We start from the raw sequence: 18,641 nt of genomic DNA on the forward strand, positions 1-18,641 counted from the left end.
GTGCCTTCAGTTGTTTCTTGATATCATGTGGAGTGAATTGAATTGGCTGAGGACTGGCATCTGTGATGTTGGGGACCTCCGGAGTGCCACTCGGCACTTCTGGCTGAAGATTGTTGCAAATGCTTCAGCCTTATCTTTTACACTGATGTGCTGGGTTCCCTCATCATTGATGATGGGGATATTTGTGGAGCCTCCTCCTCCTCCAGTGAGTTGTTTAATCGTCCACCACTATTCACAACTGGATGTGGCAGGATTGCAGAGCTTAAATCTGATCCGTTGGTTGTGGAATCGCTTAGCTCTGTCTATCGCTTGCTGCTTATGCTGTTTGACATGCAAGTAGTCCTGTGTTTTAGCTTCACCAGATTGACCACTGTGTTTTAGGTATGCCTGGTGCTGCTCCTGTCATGCGCTTCTGCACTCTTCATTGAACCAGGGTTAATTCTCTGGCTTGGTGGTAATAGTAGAGTGTAGGATATGCCAGGCCATGAGGTTGTAGATTGTGGTTGAGTACAATTCTGCTGCTGCTGATGGCCTACAGCACCTCATGGATGCCCAGTCTTGAGTTGCTAAATCTGTTCGAAATCTATCCCATTTAGCATGGGGTATCCTCAATGTGAAGACGAGACTCTGTCTCCAAGAAAACTGTCTGGTGGTCACTCCTACCGAATCTGTCACAGACAGGTGCAACCTGTGACAGGCAGGTTGGTGAGAATGAAGCCAAGTATGTTTTCCCCTCTTGTTGTTCCCCTCACCACCTGCCGCAGATCCAGTCTAGCAGCTATGTCCTTTAGCACTCGCCAGCTCAGTTATTAGGGGTGCTACTGAGCTAGTCTTGGTGATGGACATTGAAGCCCCACCCAGAGTACATTCTGCACCTTTCCACCCTCAGTGCTTCCTCCAAGTGGTGTTCAGCATGGAGGAGCACTGATTCATTAGCTGAGGGGGGATAGTACGTTGTAATCAGCAGGAGGTTTCCTTGCCCATTTTTGACCTAATGCCACGAGACTTCATGGGGTCCGGAGTCGACTTTGAGGACTCGCTGGGCAACTCATTCCCAACTATACCACTGTGCCACCACTTCTGCTGGACTGAGGATGGTGGTGTCTGGAACACTGTCTGTAAGGTACGATTCCGTGAGCATGACTATGTCAGGCTGTTGCTTGACTAGTCTGTGAGACAGCTCTCCCAATTCTGCCATAAGCCCCCAGCTGTTAATAAGGAGGACTTTGCACAGTCGACAAGGCTGAGATGGCTGTTGTCATTTCCAGTGTCTAGGTTTATGCCGTCTGATCTGTCCAATTCCATTCCTTCTGCTACAACTGAGTGGCTGCCATGTCAGAGGGCTTTTAATAGGAAACAGGTAGTTTCTGTGTAGTATATCTGGTCTGGCAACATGTAGTCACATGTAGCCAGACCAGGTAAAGGTGGCAGATTTCCTACCCTGATTTTTTATTGATTTCTAATTTCACCACTTGTGGTGGTGGGATTCGAGCCTGGGTCCCTAGAACATTACCCTGGGTCTCTAGATTACTAGCCCAGTGACATACCACTGCCTTCCCTGATGGTTTAAGTTTCCTAAATTAGGTTAATAATACTGGGAAGTACCTCAGTTGTTTGCCCCTCCTGTCTGTGTGTAATGCCTGTCTTTTCTTTTCTGTAAGAGACCCAAGAGAACATGAGCATACATCCAACATAATTTTAACAAATTCTGAAGGAACATACATCCATTTATTCCTCCTTTTAGATGATAGGCTGCACATCTGTTTGAGGGCAATCAGCTACATTAGGAAAAATGAGAAAAACCTTACCCATGAAAGGTGGTTTCACATTTAAATGTGTTCTGTTTGGTGCTCTACATTGTTTTAATCCTATTCAAAATTATGTGATGCAGCAATGCAACAAATGTGCAGAAATTAAGATGAAATTAAAACGCTATAGTGGAGAAGGTCCTTGTTCACTAAAATTGTGAACATATTGAGGGAATATTTCTACATAGTGCGACAAAGGCAGTAACTGCTTGAGCAGCAAATATAATGCAGTTGTTGGGGAGGGAGGGAGAAGAGCATTGACTAAATATAATCTCACTGATGAATTATCCAACTTTAGTACACAGAAATTTTAAAAAGTCGATCCTGTCAGCCCAGAACATCCTTTGTACAGTAACTGCAGGCATGCTGCCGGCCTTTTCCTGAGATCTTGTGTGAGATTTTTTGCTTTATATTACTTTGCTAACACTGAGAATCTTGCTAATAACCAGGTGAGCCGTTTACTGATTTTGGGCGGTGCCAATGTGAATTACCGGACAGAGGTGTTGAACAATGCCCCAATATTGTGCGTCCAGTCCCATCTTGGTAACTCAGACATGGTTGCACTCCTGCTAGAGTTTGGAGCGAACGTGGATGCTTGCTCAGAGAGTGGGCTGACTCCCTTGGGCTATGCAGCAGCTTCTGGACACCTCACTGTTATTCAGCTACTTTCCAAAAGACGTGCAAAGGTAAGTCTTCAAATTTTATTAAATGTCAAACATTGATTTGTTACACAAAACAATGTTTAAAATCTCTTTAATGAATCGTTTAGTTGCTCCACTCCTTTATGTTTTTCAGAAATGCATTTTCTATGGTCCATATTGAGATATATATAAAGATTTCCTGAGGCCTTCAGACCCTCTCCTTTTGGACCTTAGTCCTCAGTTCTTAGATAGGGTTATGTAGGATATACTATACAGAAACAGACCATTTGACCCAACTAGCTGATCCAGTGTTTATGCTCCAATTGAGCCACCTCCTACCTTTTCTCATCTAACTCTATCATTCCCTTCTCCCTGAGGCTTATCTAGCCACCCCTTAACTGCGCCTGGTATTATTTGCTTCAACCACTCCTTGCGGTAGCAAGTTCCACATTCCAAGTTTCTTCTGAATCCACTATTTGAATTTTTAGTGACTATTTTATATTGATGGGCTCTAGTTTTGCTCTTCCCTACAAGAAATGTTTACATGTGGAAACATTTTATCTGTATCTACTCTATCAAAACCTATTAGGTCATCCCTTAGCCTTCTCCTTTTAAGAGAAAGGAGACTCATCTTCTCCTAATAGGTCTACCCCCCACACACCCCTGCATTTCTGGTATTGTTGTTTTAAATATTATTACGCCCTCTCCATTGCCTCTATTTTGTTTTTAAATATGATAACCAGAATTGTATACAATACTCCAGAAGTGGTCAGCCCAAGGTTTGATATTAGTTTAGCATTACTTCTTTACTTTTCAATTCTTTCCCTGTAGAAATAAACCCTAGTGCTTGGTTTGCATTTTTATGGCCTTGTTAAACTGTCTTGCAACTTTTAGTGGTTTGTATATTTGTGCTCCTAGATCACTTTGCTCCTTTATACCATTTACAGTCTTATTTTGTAAATAATGTGCAATCTCCTTATTTTTCTTGACAAAATGTAATGCCTCACACCTATAAATTAAGTTGCTGATTACATGTGCATTCTACAAGATTGTTAATATCCTCTTGTAATTTTTGTAGTCCTCTTCATTACTGACAACTTCACCATCCCCCCACCCTCCCCCAAATTTGGTGTTATCTGCAAATTTAGAAATTGAGTTTTTGATTCCAAAGCCTAACTCGTTGATATAAATGTGAACAACAGTGGTCTCAGTACTCACCCTTGTGGAACAACACTTTGTACCTTCTGTCACTCCGAATAACTCCCCCTTACCTCTACCCTCTGCTGGAAGCCAGCTAGCTATCCATTCTGCTACTTGTCTCCTGACCCCACATTCTCTGACCTTATTCATTAGTCAATCATGTGGTTACCTTATCGAAGGCTTTTTGAAAATCTAGATAAATTAAATCTACTACATTACCCTTGTCTGCTTCCAGTTACCTCTTCAAAACAAATCAATGAGGTAAGTCAAGCCAGATTTTTTCTTTTGAAATCCATGCTGACTATTCATTGTTATATTTGGTTTCTGGATGTTCTTTTCTTTAGTAGGGATTCATCATCTTTCCTACCATCAACGTTAAGTAACTGGTCTGTAGTTTGCTGGGCATGTTCCATCTTTCTCCATTCCTCCATATAAATATAACATGAACCATCTTCCAATCTTTTGGCACTACACTTTTTCCAAGGAATTATTAAAAATATATAGTAATGTCTCTTCTCTAGGTTATATTAAAATACACAAATGCAACCCTTCTGAGCAGGGATTTTGCCCTCTTCAATTTTGAGTTTATTTAATATTTCACCTCTTTATTTTAAATGCAGTGACCTCATTTCTAATCTCATTGCCCAATGTCATGTCCACCTGTCCTTTTTTCCAGCAAGTACTTTCTAGTAATTCTTTAATGTTTCTGCCATTTCTCTATTGTTGCTTATGATATTATCAAGTCAGTAAGTGCCCTAATTATCAATTTTGCAACTTTCCTTTTTTCTTTATGACTAAAATATTTTACTATTTTGTTTTATGTTCCTTGAGAATTTAATTTCATAGTTTCTCTTTGCCCTTCTAATTGATTTTTTAAAAAAATTTCACTTCTAATCTCTTTGTATTCTCCCTTGTCACATTCTCCCCTGCTACCCATGTACTTAATGTATGTCTCCTTCCTTGCCCTCAATGTTTTTCCTTATGCTCCTTATTCATTCTTGGTGGCCCGTTACTATTTAGCTTGCTCTTGTTTTTTCCAGAGCATATTTTGCCCCAGGCTCTGTTGAATATTATTTTAAATGTTTCTATTGCTGTTCTACATCAACATTTGCCAATATTGTTGTCCATTTTACCTTCTCAAGTTCTTTTCTCATCTCCACAAAATCAGCTTTTCTCCAATCTTTCATACTTGTCTTTGGCATACTTAGGTCCTTCGCAATTATTATCTTAAAGCATGTGATGTTATGGTTACTATTGTCCAGATGCTCCCCTTATTTTCTCTGCTTTGGCTTATTCCCCATTACTTTATACCTTGTGGATAATGTACTGAGACTGGTGAAATTTACATTTTAAAGAAAATACAAATCTTTAGTTAAATCTTCCTTTTACATTACTTTAACAAAATTGGTTCTGCGATTCATGTTTGAGCTGACTAATTAATCATCCTCAAAGGTGGACCACCTGGATAAGAATGGACAGTGTGCTCTGGTCCATGCGGCATTGCGAGGCCACTTGGAAGTGGTTAAGTTCCTGATCCAAGCAGATTGGACACTGGCAGGACAACAGCAAGGGGTATTTAAGAAGAGTCATGCAGTTCAACAGGCACTTATTGCTGCGGCAAGCATGGGATACACTGAGGTGCGTAATGATTCCATGGATTTTTAAGTTGTTTTATAGTGTAAGAGGTGCAATAAGAGCCCAGATGTATTTTGTTAGAGTTATGTGTACGTTTGGAACTAGGTGAGTTGTGAAAAGTTCAAAAAATGTTTCGGTCTTTGCATGCTTTTAGCCTATCTTATGTTTTTGTTGAATTAAAACTTCGGCCTTTTCTCTGTATCAACTCAGTGACAATTATGGCACTGGAATACCGTATTGAATAGTTATTGAAATAGACAAGGAACAACCAAGCATAAAAATTCGGAACTGTAGGTGGACCGACATCAATGAGTTGAAAAAGGATCTAGCCCAGGTAGATTGGAATCAAAAATTGGTGAAACAGCCACTGAACAGTGGGAGGCCTTTAAAGAGGAGGCAATTCAGATACAGAAATACTCCCGTGAGGGGGAAAGGAAGGATATCCAAAGATATAGCTTCCTGGATGGCTAAACATATATAGATTAAAATGAGACATAAGGCTTATGGCAATTGTAAGGCTTCTATCAAGAATCAAGCTGAACAGGAAGTAGAGATCTAAAAAAAAGGGAGTAAGAGAGACTATGAGAATAGATGACCAGCTAACAAAAAGGGGAACCAAAAAGTATTTTATAAGCATATCGATAATCAGAGTTATCAAAGGTAGTTAAGTGTCCAACTGATTGGAGACCAAGATATGGGATATTCTTGTGGAGGCAGAGGGCATACTGAATGAGTACTTTGCATCTGCCTTCACTAGAGAAGAGGCTGCTGCCAATGTTGCAGTAAAGGAGGAGGTAGTAGCAATACTGGATTCGATACAAATAGATAAAGAGGAAGTACGTTCATAGTCACCTGGAATCCAGGAGGGATTCATCCTCGATTAATAAGGGAAATAAGAGTAGAAATTGCAGAGGCTCTGGGCATGATTTTCCAATCCTCCTTTGATGTGGGAGTGGTGCCAGGGAGCTAGATGATTTCAAATGTCACACCCCTGTTCAAAAAAAGGGAGAGGGATAAATCCAGAAATTACATCAAGAGCACAATACTGGAGATAATGAAAATATTTAGCAAGTCTGGCAGCATCTGTAGAGGGAGAAAAAGAATTAACATTTCTGGTTGATGTCGCTTTGTAAGAACTTAGTCAGAAGCTACTAGCCTGTCAATCTAACATCAGGTGGTAGGAAATCTTTGAGACAGTAATCATGGGTGACATTAATTAGTCCATACTTTTCCAAGTGTAAATTAATGGAAGTCAACATGGATTTGCTAAAGGCAAATCATGTTTGACTAACTTGATGGATTCCTTGAAGTAATGGAGAAGGTGGATGAAAATGCAATTCATGGACGTTAAGAAGGTGCTTGACAAGAGCCACATAATAGACTTGCTATCAAAATTAAAGCCCATTGGATTAAAGGGACAGTTTCCCCATGCATATGAAATTTATTGAAAGACAGAAAGCAAAAAACTTGTCTTGAACAGTTATCTTTCATTCAGGAGGGAAATATACAGTGATTTTCCCTAGGGGTCGGTGTCAGGAGCACTGCTCATTTTGATATATATTAATGACCTGGGCTTGGGTATACAGGACATAATTTCAAAGTTTGCAGGTAACATGAAACTCAAAAATATTGTAAACACTGAGGAAGTCACAGAAACATTGGTGAAATGGGCAGACAAATGGTGGATGATATTTAATAGAGAGAAGTGTAAAGTGATACATTTTTGTAGGAGGAATGAGGAGAGGTGAAATAAACTACATGGTGCAATTTTAAAGGATGTGCAGGAACTGAGAGATGTAGGGGTATATGTACAGAAATGTTTGAAAGTGGCAGAGCAAGTGGGAATTGTTGTTGAAAAAGCATATGGGATCCTTAGCTACATTAATACGGCCTATAGTACAAAAGCAAGGAAGTTATGCTAAGCCTTTAGGCCTCAAAAGGATTATTGTGTTTAATTTTGGACATCACATTTTAGGAAAAATGTCAGTTCCTTGTGAAGAGTGCAGAAATAATTTACTAGAGTGATACCAGGGGTGTGGGACTGCAGCTAAATGGAGAGACTGGAGAAGCTGAGGTTGGCTCTCCTTGGAGCAGAAAAAGAGATATTCAAAATTATGAATAGTTTTGATAGACTAAATAAGAAAGAGCTGTTTCCATTGGCAGAGGGTCAGATTTAAAGTATGTGACAAAATGACCAGAGGCAACATGAGGAAACCTTTTTTTACACAGCGAGTTATGATGTTCTGGAATGTGCTGTCTGAAAGGGCAGTGGAAGCAAATTCAATAATAACATTCAAAAGAAAATTAGGGTAACTAATTGAATGGAAAACGTTTACAGAGCTAAGAGGAAGGGAGTGGGACTAATTGGATAGCTGTACCAAAGAGCTGCCACAGGCATGATGGGCTGAATAATCTCATTCTATGATTCCTTGGAGGAGCAAATAACCTTTATTATACTGATCTCATTTTTGTTATAGTCTTGCATTTTATTTCAGATTGTGTCATATCTCCTGGATCTGCCAGAAAAGGATGAGGAAGAAGTGGAACGAGCACAGATTAACAGTTTTGACACTCTTTGGGGAGAAACAGGTAATTACAGGTCCAAATAATTGAGTAACTTGCAACATGTTTATATGCTGGTCCTGGGATTGATTTAGTGATGGTAGGCTATAAACTATAGCAATGTTGAAACTTTTACATATTTTATGGACGCATGAATACTGGTGACAAATTTACAACTGCCTGACCTATACTATCATTGTTACTAAATGCCAGAGCTAAAGCCTATGCCAGCACTTCTATTAGATGCAATGGATCTTATCTGCAATGGAGTGGTATTGTGCTAGAGCACTAAGACTCCATTTCAATAGTGAATATACAAATTCCAGGTATCTCCTGGACCTGTATGCAACACAGGATTATGATTTTGTGCTTTGAATGCTACAGGCAACAATTGGTGTTTCTGTTCTGTTTTTCTAAGTATTCTCAACATTGGACTTGCTGATGCTGAAAGTAAGTTTCAGTTTGTTTAAGGATGATTAACTGTCATAAACTTATCACTTATTAATCGAATGCACTAAAGTTCAACAGATCTAATCTCAGTAGTTCATGCATGCAAATTCTTAAAATCATGCCACCTACAGTTTTGCTCCATTGTGTCCAATGGTGCCAGCCTTTTTTATTACTGGCTGACTTGATGCAACTGATCAAATTGAGTAAATATATTTTTATCAATGTCAAGTTACAGCTAGACTGTCTAAGATTACAATACTTGAAGTATTGAGGGAACATGAAGTTTGTTTAGAAAAGATAACATCAATTTGTGAAAGATTTATTTTACTAGAGAGCAGCCGTGATGTTGCTTAAACTCAGTACACAGCAACAATATTAAATTAAATAAGCTCATAGCACAGTAAGCATTCATAGAATGCCTGTAGCTCAGAGTTTTGTTTGGAATTTAAAACCTACATTTGCACCTTTGAGAGAGACCCCTTATTTCCAGTTGAAAATGTTGAATTCAGAGCCCCATATTGATTTTAATTCAGACAAGAGTAGTTCCAAGGTCACAGTTGAATGTTTTGTCACTGACAGGGTTATTTTTTTATAATGTAAGTTCATTGCAAAAATGAAGTGGATTTTTAAAAAAATTCATGGAATGTGGGTATCACTGGCAAGGTCCATCCCAATTGCTCTGGGAAGGGGGCCATCTGGAACCGCTGCTGTCCATATGGTGTAGGTATATCCACAGTGCTGCTCTGGAAGGAATTCTGGATTTTGACCCAGTGGCAATGAAGGAACAGCAATACAGCTCCAAGTCAGGACCGCGTTTGACTTGGAGGTGGTGGTGTTCCTACGCACCTGCTGCCTTTGTTCTTCAAAGTGTCAGAGTTCATGGGTTTGAAAGGTGCTGTCAAGGGAGTCTTTATGAGTACTGTCATGCATCATGTGTATGGTGCACACTGCAGCTGTGGATCGCCAATGGTGGAGTGAATGAATGTTTAAGATGTTGGATGGGGTGCTGACCAAGCAGGCTGCTTTATCCTGGATAGTGTCAGACGACTTGAGTGTTGTTGGAGCTGCGCTCATCAAAACAATTGGAGAGTATTGCATTACATTCCTGACTTGTGCCTTGTAGATGGGAGACAGACTTGGGGAATCAGTAAGTGTAGAATACCTGATTTGCTCTTGTAAACACACTATTTATTTGACTGATCCAGTTAAGTGTTGGAGATGGTCATTTCCTGGCATTTGGAAGTTACTTGCCACATATCTGCCCAATTCTGAATGTTGTCCAGATCTTGCAATATGTAGTCCTGTTTTGTAACTTCACTAGATTGGCAGTTAATTTTGAAGTATGCCTGGTACTGAACCTGACATGCCCTCCTACACTCCTCATTGAACAAGGGTTGATCACCTGGCTTGCTGGTAGTGATAGAGTGAGGGATAGGCTATAGATTGCGTTGAAATCAATCCTGCTCCTGTTAATGCCCCACAGCACTTGATGGATGCACAGTGTAAGTGCCACTCAGCATGATGGAGGGGTTTCCTCAGTATGAAGTTGGGATTTTGTCTCCACAAGGACTGTGCTGTGGTCACACCTTCCAATACTCTCACGGACAGATACATCTGCAACAGGTAGATTAGTGAGGACAAGTAGGTTTCTTCCTTGTGTTGGTTCTTTCACCACCTGCCACAGGCCCAGACTGGAGATATGTCCTTTAGGATTTGACCAGTTCAGTCAGTAGTGGAGCTACCGAGTCACTCTTGGTGATGGACATTGAAGTCTGCCACCCAGACTATATACCTCTGCTGCCCTCAGTGCTTCTTCCAAGTGGTGTTCAACATGAAGGAGAACAGATTAGTCAGCTGAGGGATCGCAGTAGGTGGTAAGCAGAAAGAGGTTTCCTTCCCCGTGTTTTACTTGATGCAGGGAGACTTCATAGCGTTTGGAGTCAATGTTGAGCACTCCCAGGACTACTCCCTCCTAATGGCATGCCAATGTGTCACCACCTCTGGTGTGCCTCCCTCAGTAACCCCTCCAAAAAATTTTTTGCTGTGCATGTGTGTCTAATTCAATGCGTGGTTCCTTTCATTTTTTTTTTACATGGCCAGTCACATGCAGTATCTTAAAGGAGACAGCTTGTGAGTGGCCTGCGCGGTTGCTGGTGGGACAGACCATATTCAGGGACGGTGCTGGAGAAGTCTTGGACATTGGTTGAAATGTATGATTCTGTGAGTATGACTAGGTCATGCTGTTACTTGACTAGTCTGTGGGACAGCCCTGCTAATTTTGGCACAAGTCCCCCAGTGGTAGCGAAGAGGACCAGGTTAGATATGCCTTTATCTTGTCCAACTCTGATGCCTAAGTAATTGCCAAGTGGTACATCTGTTTGCATTCTCATGTAACTTTGTTGTAATGGTTTGGTACAACTGAGTGGCTTGCTAGGCCATTTTTGAGGGCAATTAAGAGTCAGTAACATTGCTGTAGGTCCGGAGTCACATATGGGTCAGACTGTGTATACACTGGACCTTGAAGGTTAGACAGGTAAAGAAACTCTGAATCCAAAAGAGGTTTTATCCATGCATTTTTGATAATGTGTTCTACTCTGTTTCTCTTTTGTGCGCTCATAATGCAATGTTAAGAGTAAAATGAGGGACAGTTGCTTAGAACAGGCATTCATGTACTTTATCTGTAATCAGCAGGAAGCAGTCCTAAATAGGAATAAAGCATATTAATCTGAATGAGTTTATCCAAGAGCAGTGGAAAAATAAGCCAGAACAGGTTACAAAGGACCAGATGCAACAATAAAAATTGATAAAGGCTTTCAGAGATGGAGGAATAAGCAGACTGATGTTACTTGAAAGCTGCTAAATTGCAACTCAGCAAAACTAGGCAAGAATTTGCCCCAAGTGCTTTGTCTATTGTCTAGTTATGCTATATGAGGTAACCCAATATTAGAAGTATTTCTGCAAGTGATCCATGAGAAAGCAGAGCTTGTGCATGTTTACTGAAAGCGTGTCCAGAGTTCTGCTTATCTTTGACTGTCAAAATGATTTATGGGGTTGGAAAAGAGAAGATAGGAATAGAAAGCTGTTTCATATCATGCAGACTTCATCATCAAAACAGCAAATCATTCGAATACATTTTAAACTGGATGTTTCAAGCCTAAAAACTGGCTCTAGGCCACTATGCTGCACTTACACTGTGAGATCCCTTCCACCCTGTGGTTTCAGCACCAGTGCCAGGCTGCTGTTTTCTGTATAATCAGTTGTTTTATATCACAGGCTACGTGTTAGTTCTTTGCAGAGGATTCATGCATCTTTTTGGGCCTGGATACACTGACTTAGCAAATTAGTAAGTTGGATTTATTTTAACCAAGTTTTAAACTTAGTAACCTCCTTCTGCCTTATGTCATCACATATACCCTTCACACCTCTAAATTGAGCGTTCTCTTTGTCTCCGCAGTACCATGACTGCTTGGCCCCTACCCAGTTCCTCCGTCTTGTCATTTGGCTCGCTACTGCTCAAAATCCTAAAAAAAAAACACCTTTTTGATTGTGCCGTTGGTTCTTTATGTTTCATTTAAAAAAGCATCAAAAAACATCTCGGCTTTTGAGTGTTTGTGATTAGTCTCTTGTTTTGATTGCTTTTGACTAGTCCTGTAACCAGGTGAGGAGGGAATGAGAGGGTCTTTTAAGAGTGCTGCATTTCTCGTTTGTTTAGTTTTTTTTGTTTTAACAGAAGATGATATAACATATGGGTTTCATACACTGTTCACAAAGTCAACAGTTTTAAATACAGGAAGAATTGCAACAATTTCTTCTACAAATAAATTTCTGTAGATGTTGATTTTCAATCCATCTCCATCATGTCCTCTAATGAATGGTATGAACTGTCTTTGAAAAAGAACCCTGTTCTGTTGCCATAATTTTCCCCCAAAACTAGCTTTAAGTTATACTGTATTCTCAAAATAACTTGGTGCTTTTGTTTTTATTTTCAGTTTAACTTCATTTTCTGCAGCTTATTGAGTAGTATTGTTTTATATATATATTCTTTCATGAGGCACTCACTGAGTACAGAAATGCTGCTGATCACATTAAAACAGATTAGTGGTTTACATTGCACCATAAATGCTTTAATCATAGAAAATGGTTCATCTTCAAGGAAATAGAACATTCTAGAAGAATTTATGTTTTTTAAAGACATTGTCTCTTAAAGAGTTAATGCAAGGACTCAGGTTGCTGCTGTTCCTGGAAAAGACAGGATTTTACAAGACAAGGTAATTAATCAGTTTTAAAGAAGCTGGAATCTTCCAGACCCCGGTGGACTGTTTACAAGAAGACCACGTGTTTGTTTATGGCTTTTAAAAAAAAGCCGTGCTTTGAAAACTGTGTTTAAAAACTGGTAAACTGTTTTGCTTTGGAGGAAAAACAAGAAGAATCAACTGCTTGGGTAAAGAAGACAACAACTCCTGAAGCTTCAGATCCAGTCCAAAGCAAAAGGTGAATGGAAGTTGTTCCAAAGTTCTGAAATCGACTGACTGCAGGTTTTCTTTGAAGGCCACCTGAAAAGGAGTGCAAGAGTCATCAATTGTTTCCCAGACCAACGCTGAGAAACCAACCATATAACCTGGGCACCATTTCAAGGACTCCACCATCTACTCTTTCCCCTTGAACCATTGACTTTTAACCTTTTGTCAGAATTCCTCTTTTTTTTGCATGTGTGTGAGAGTGTCTTAGGGTAATTACAGTAATTATTATATTATCATATTTCATACTGTATGTTAATAAGCTTTGCCTTTCTACCTGGCCGTATAATAAGCTAATAATTTAGTTGTTTATTGAAGAATCTTGGACATTGCATGGTCATTCTGAAATGAATAGGTAAAGCACACATTTGGCCATATAGCTAGCTGGAAAAATCATTTAAATACATGTTGTGATCCATGGAGTAGTGGAACTAGAGACAGACAGTACGTTCCTCCCATCCCGGTTGTAACATATAATTGGAGGTTCGTGGGATTTAACCAAAGATGAAAACGAATAATTGGGAATGGGTAAAAGGCAACAACCTCTGTATTAGAATAAAGTTTATATTAGCAAAATGGCTACTTTTGATGCAAGTGAGTTTTTGAAGCAGCCGAGGTTAAACTATAATTCTTTAATGACATTGACCATTGAACAATTGACGAGTGTGGCAGAACAGTTACAGATAGAAGTTAGACCGAAAGCTAAGAAAGAGAACTAGTGACCAAAAAGCTGAATGTGGAAGTGAAAGAACCAGAGGAAGCTGTGGAATTTGAAGGAGAGAAGTTTACATGGGCAGAGTTTCAGCTAGAACAGAAGAAGTTGGAACTAGAATTTCAGGTGAAGGAAAAGGAAAAAGAGCATTTCAAACGGAGCAATTAGAAAGACAGGAGAGAGGAGGGGCAAAAAATAAAGAAAAAGAATGACTTGAAAGGGACAAAGGAACAGAATAGCAGTTTTGACTGCTGGAACTAAAACAACAGGCTGGCCATAACTCAAGGGAAAAATGTACATGAGGAAAACCCTTACTCTAACCCAAGACCCAGTGGGGAGCTGTTTAAATTTGTATAAGCCCTCCCGAAGTTTATGGAAGGCAGCATAGAGACATTTTTCATTTTTTTTGAAAAGAAAGCTAAGCAGATAGGGTGACACAAAGAAAACTGGACATTGCTTATGCAAAGCAGATTGACTTGCTGAGTTCATGAAGTTTACTCTGAAGAGTCTTACACAGATTATCAAATGGCAAAAAAGCTACTCTCACTGCTTATGAGTTGGTACCTGAAGCTTACAGGCAGAAATTTCAGAAACTCTGGAAACAACCTGGGCAGCCATACATCAAATTTGAGAGGGTAAAGCAAACTAACTTTGATTACTGGATACATTGACTTTTGGATACATTTGATCATTGGCTAAAGGTAGAGGTATGAGACACTTAGAGAAATAATTCTTCTGGAGGAATTTAAAAATTCACTCCCTCCAGTAGTAAGAACTCATGTAGAGAATCAGAAGGTTTCAACAGCTAGACAGGCAGCTGAGATCACTGATGATTATGAGCTTTATTCCATCATCCCCACAAACTCAAGAAGGATAGAAGCTGAGAGAGTGACAGGAAGGCAGGTAGCCTGGGACGAGAAGGGACAGCTGGAAATGTACTGGAATCTCCTGCTCAGATCAGAAAGGAAAGTTCTGAGGGTGGGAGTGACATCCAAAGACCTAAGTGTTCCCGTTGCCACAAGGTAGAACATCTAGTGAATTGCTGCAAGTTACGATTATGGTAAATCTATTGGACTTATCGGGGTGTACAAAATTGGTGCAGAGAAAGTGGCTCAGATGAAGAGTACTACAGACCAAGCTGTAACTCTGACTGCAGCAGTAAAGCCAAGTAGAAAAACTCTGAGACTTGGGGGGGGGGGAGGTGAACAAGATACCTGAACACCACAGGGAATTCTTGTCAAAAGGAAAAGTAACTCCTTATCCCCCAAATGAAGCAGGTAAATCTATAGCTATACTTAGGGATACAGGGGCTACCCAAACTCTTTTGCTGGGGAAAGGCATGACTTTTCCACCAGAGAGTTCACTAAATGCCAAGGTTTTAGTGAATGGCATTGGCGGGGAGTATAAATGCATACCTTTGTATCAGGTGCACTTGGTGTGACCTAATGTCTGGAACAGGAGCGATAATAGTTGTTCATAGTTTGCCTGTGGACGGAGCTGACTTACTCCTTTGACATGATATGAACGGAGCAAAAGTAGTAGCTTCTCCTGTAGTTATGGAAGGACCAAGTGAAGTTGAAGAGACAGAGCAGTTGCAGGAAAAGATTCCAGAATTTTTACTTGTGTAGTGACCTGAGCAATGATTAAACAAGTTCCATCGTTGGAGGTAAAATCGGCACCACAAAAAAATATTTTCTATCTGAAACTTTCTTTGGGGATTTGGATAATCTGAAGGAAATGTTCAGTAAGTCTTCTCTGATCAGCAAACTGATCCAGAGTTAAGTAAAGCAGCATAATCAGCTCAAGCTGAAGCTGGAGGAGTTCCGGCAGGTTCCTATGTTAGAAGTGGGATTCTGATGAGGAAGTGGAGAATTCCTCGCAGATCTGCAGATGAAGAGTGGCCGGTGGTTCATCAGGTAGTGGTACCGCCCAAATATCATCAGGAACTATTAAGGATAGCTCATGAAATTCCTATGGCAGGACATGTAGGGATCCAAAAGACCCAAGAATGTATAAGTCAGCATTTTTACTAGCCAGATCTTCACAAGGACGTGGTACAGTTTTATAAAATGTGTTCTACATGCCGGATTGTGGAAAAATCGCAACCTGCAATCAAACCGGCACCTTTAATTCCCATGCCAGTTTTTGGAGAACCATTTAGTAGGTCGTTGGTAGACTGTGTGGGAGCTTTACTAAAAACAGAAGCGGGACATCAATATGACTGCTTAGTTCGCAGAAGCTGTTCCCTTGAGAACAACTTCTGCTAAGGTAGTGGTAGAAAAATTAACCCAATTCTTCACTTAATATGGATTGAGGTCCAGATGGATCAAGGTTCATGTCTAAATTTTTTTAAGAAAGTTATAGTAGTCTGGGGATAAAACAGTTTAAAGTCCTCAGCATACCACCCACAAACTTAGGGAGCTTTGGAACAATATCATCAGACCTTCAAAACGATGATTAGGGCATACTGTCAAGACTTTCCCCGTGATTGGGACAAAGGGTTAGAATATATTTCGTTCACTATTAGGAATGCACTTAATGAGTCCATCAGGTTTAGTCCTTTTGAGTTAGTTTGTGGACATGACATCCTCTAAAACTAATCAAAGAAAAGTTTTTAAAACAGCGGGATGAACATTCCATGGTAGATTATGAGCAGAACTCTTAGGTCGGCGGGTGGGTGTGCCTGACCCCGATCGGACACAAAATCGTGTAAGATGATGTCGGGTGAAGGTTCTGACGTCACCCTACGCTCGCGCGATATTTTGATTGGCGGGCGTGTGCAAAAGTCAGAAGCGCACCCACCGACAATTAAGAGGCCAATTAGTGTAATTAAAGTTGCAATCGTCTCTGGTTTTTCTTGGGGGACGGTCCTACCTTACAGATGGTGAATGGGCGAATCGGCCAGGCGGCCTTTGCATTTTTAATGAAACCTCATCCAAAGGCGGGATGAGGTTTCCGTTATTAAATTGAAAAATGATAAAAACCTATGGACAGCATTTTTATCACATATATGTTCAGGTGCCTGATTGTGATGCTTAGACATTTCTTCCCTGATTTTAAAAGCTTCATTTAATTGTTTTCAAGTCTTCAGCTCCCTGAGGCAGCTCTCTGCCTTCAGGGAGCTTTCATTCAGTGCTTGCCCACGCTTACATCAGTGCCCGCCCTCCTCCCACCCCCACCCTCACTCCCACGTGCGCATCACGCTGGCTGGCCGCTAATTGGCCAGCCAGATGAAATTGTGGTCGGGGGGGGGTGGGGGGGGGTGTGGGGGGCGATCGTGGCTGGCGGTCCGTTCCCTGCTAATCGCACCCGTCCTCCAACTTAAAAATTCTGCCCTATGTATCTGAGTTCAAGGAGTGGCTCACAAGTGCCTGCAATGTAGCCCAGGAATATCTAAAAGCCTCCCAAACAGTCATGAAGAAATGGGCAGGCAAGTATGCCAAGACCCGAACTCTTCAATCAGGGGATGATGTGTTAGTATTATTTTACAGGGTGAACTGCTAAAAGCACGGTTCAGTGGTCCATATAAACTAGTCAAAAGGATTGACGCTGTTACTTATTTGATTGACAGCCCAGATCGCAGGAGAAATAATTGGCTGTGTCACATCAATATGTTGAAGCAATATTACTGGGAGAAGGATAAGCAAGTACAGGTATGTCAGGTAGTAAGGACAGTGGAGGACAAAAGAGATAGTGAGGATGAGGCACAGGGAGGCCTAGACAATTCTCAAATTGAACATCCTATTATCCAGTGAGCTAACACTGAGCTATTAGGAAGATTGGATGTCATGCTTTCATATTTAGATGCAGAACAATAAGACCTAACAAGCCTTCTCAAAACATTTAAAGGAGTTTGTAGAGACAAACCAGGATATACAACCTTAGCCATACTTGATGTGAATGTAGGAGAATCTTCTATAAAACAGCATCCTTACCCCTTAGGACCAGAGAAACAGGCTTGGCTGAAAGCAAAGATCACCTATTTGAACCTAGCCAAAGTAGCTGGAGTTCTCCAGTCATGTTGGTGCCTTAACCAGATGGTTCGACCAGATTCTACATAACAAAAGCAGATTCCTACCCAATTTCTCACTTGGAAGACTGTATTAACAGAGTTGGCAGTGCCATGTTTCTTACCAAAATAGATTTGTTGAAGGGATATTGGCAGGTTCCTTTAACACCCTGAGCTAAAGAAATAGCAGCCTTTGTCACACCAGAGTGATGACATTCGGGCTAAAAACAGCCCAGCAACTTTTCAGAGACAAATGAACCAAGTGGTGGCCAGTGTTCCTGAGTGATTTATCTTGATGTACTGATATATCTTGCACTTGGAAAGACCACTCAAAACAATTAGAAGCTCTGTTTAGAAAACTACAGTCAGCTGATTTGGTAATAAACCTTGCCAAAAGTGGGTTTGCGAGAGCATGGGGAACACCCCTAGGGCGTATAGTAGGGTAAGGACAGGTGCTGCCAAGAACAGCAAAAGTACAGGCATTGGTGGAGTTCTCTGCCCCTAAAACTAAGCAAGAGATCATGGGGTTTTTGGGGCTGTGTAGGGTTTACTGCAAATTTGTACCAAATTTCAATTTGCTACAAAAGAAAGCTAAGGTAGTGTGGTCAAGGGAGTGCCAAGCACCTTCTGAAAGGTTGAAAGCAATTTTGATCAAAGTACCAAATTTCACTAAACCCTTCAAAGTAGTAATTGATGCTAGTGACCTGAGGGTAGGTGCAGTCCTGTTATAAGACAAATCAGGCATAAAAAGGACAGTGGGATATTTTTTCAAAAAGCTAAATCGACACCAAAAAAGATACCGTACATTGGGAATGGAAACCCTGGGCTTGCTGTTAGCTCTTAAGCATTTTGACGTTTACGACCATCTTGGATACAGGGAGACACTGGTATATACAGATCACAACTCCCGAGCCTTTGTGGAAAAATTGGAAAACAGAAAACTAGACTATTTCAATGGAGTTTATTAATTACAGCCTTATCACTTAAAGATGGTCCACATTGCGGGGAAAAACAATGTAATTGCCGTCGCTTTGTCTAGAATTCTTAACTTTGCTTCAAATTGTCTAAAGGCCAAAATGATTCAGAAAATTGAATGAATGAGTGTGT

General features: G+C 40.6%; 1 protein-coding gene across 5 annotated transcripts in view; it reads left to right on the forward strand.

The window, feature by feature from the left end:
* tanc2a (tetratricopeptide repeat, ankyrin repeat and coiled-coil containing 2a) overlaps window positions 1–18,641 on the forward strand; it is a 920,169-nt gene that overhangs the window by 827,237 nt on the left and 74,291 nt on the right. For all 5 annotated transcript variants that reach the window (XM_041217622.1, XM_041217623.1, XM_041217621.1 and 2 more), the window contains 3 exons: window positions 2,258–2,494; window positions 5,102–5,287; window positions 7,780–7,873. In XM_041217622.1, coding sequence (XP_041073556.1) covers window positions 2,258–2,494; window positions 5,102–5,287; window positions 7,780–7,873 — 517 coding nt within the window. The remainder of the gene's footprint in view (window positions 1–2,257; window positions 2,495–5,101; window positions 5,288–7,779; window positions 7,874–18,641) is intronic.

Source organism: Carcharodon carcharias, chromosome 23, assembly GCF_017639515.1.
Source record: "Carcharodon carcharias isolate sCarCar2 chromosome 23, sCarCar2.pri, whole genome shotgun sequence".
NCBI classification, from domain to species: domain Eukaryota; kingdom Metazoa; phylum Chordata; class Chondrichthyes; order Lamniformes; family Lamnidae; genus Carcharodon; species Carcharodon carcharias.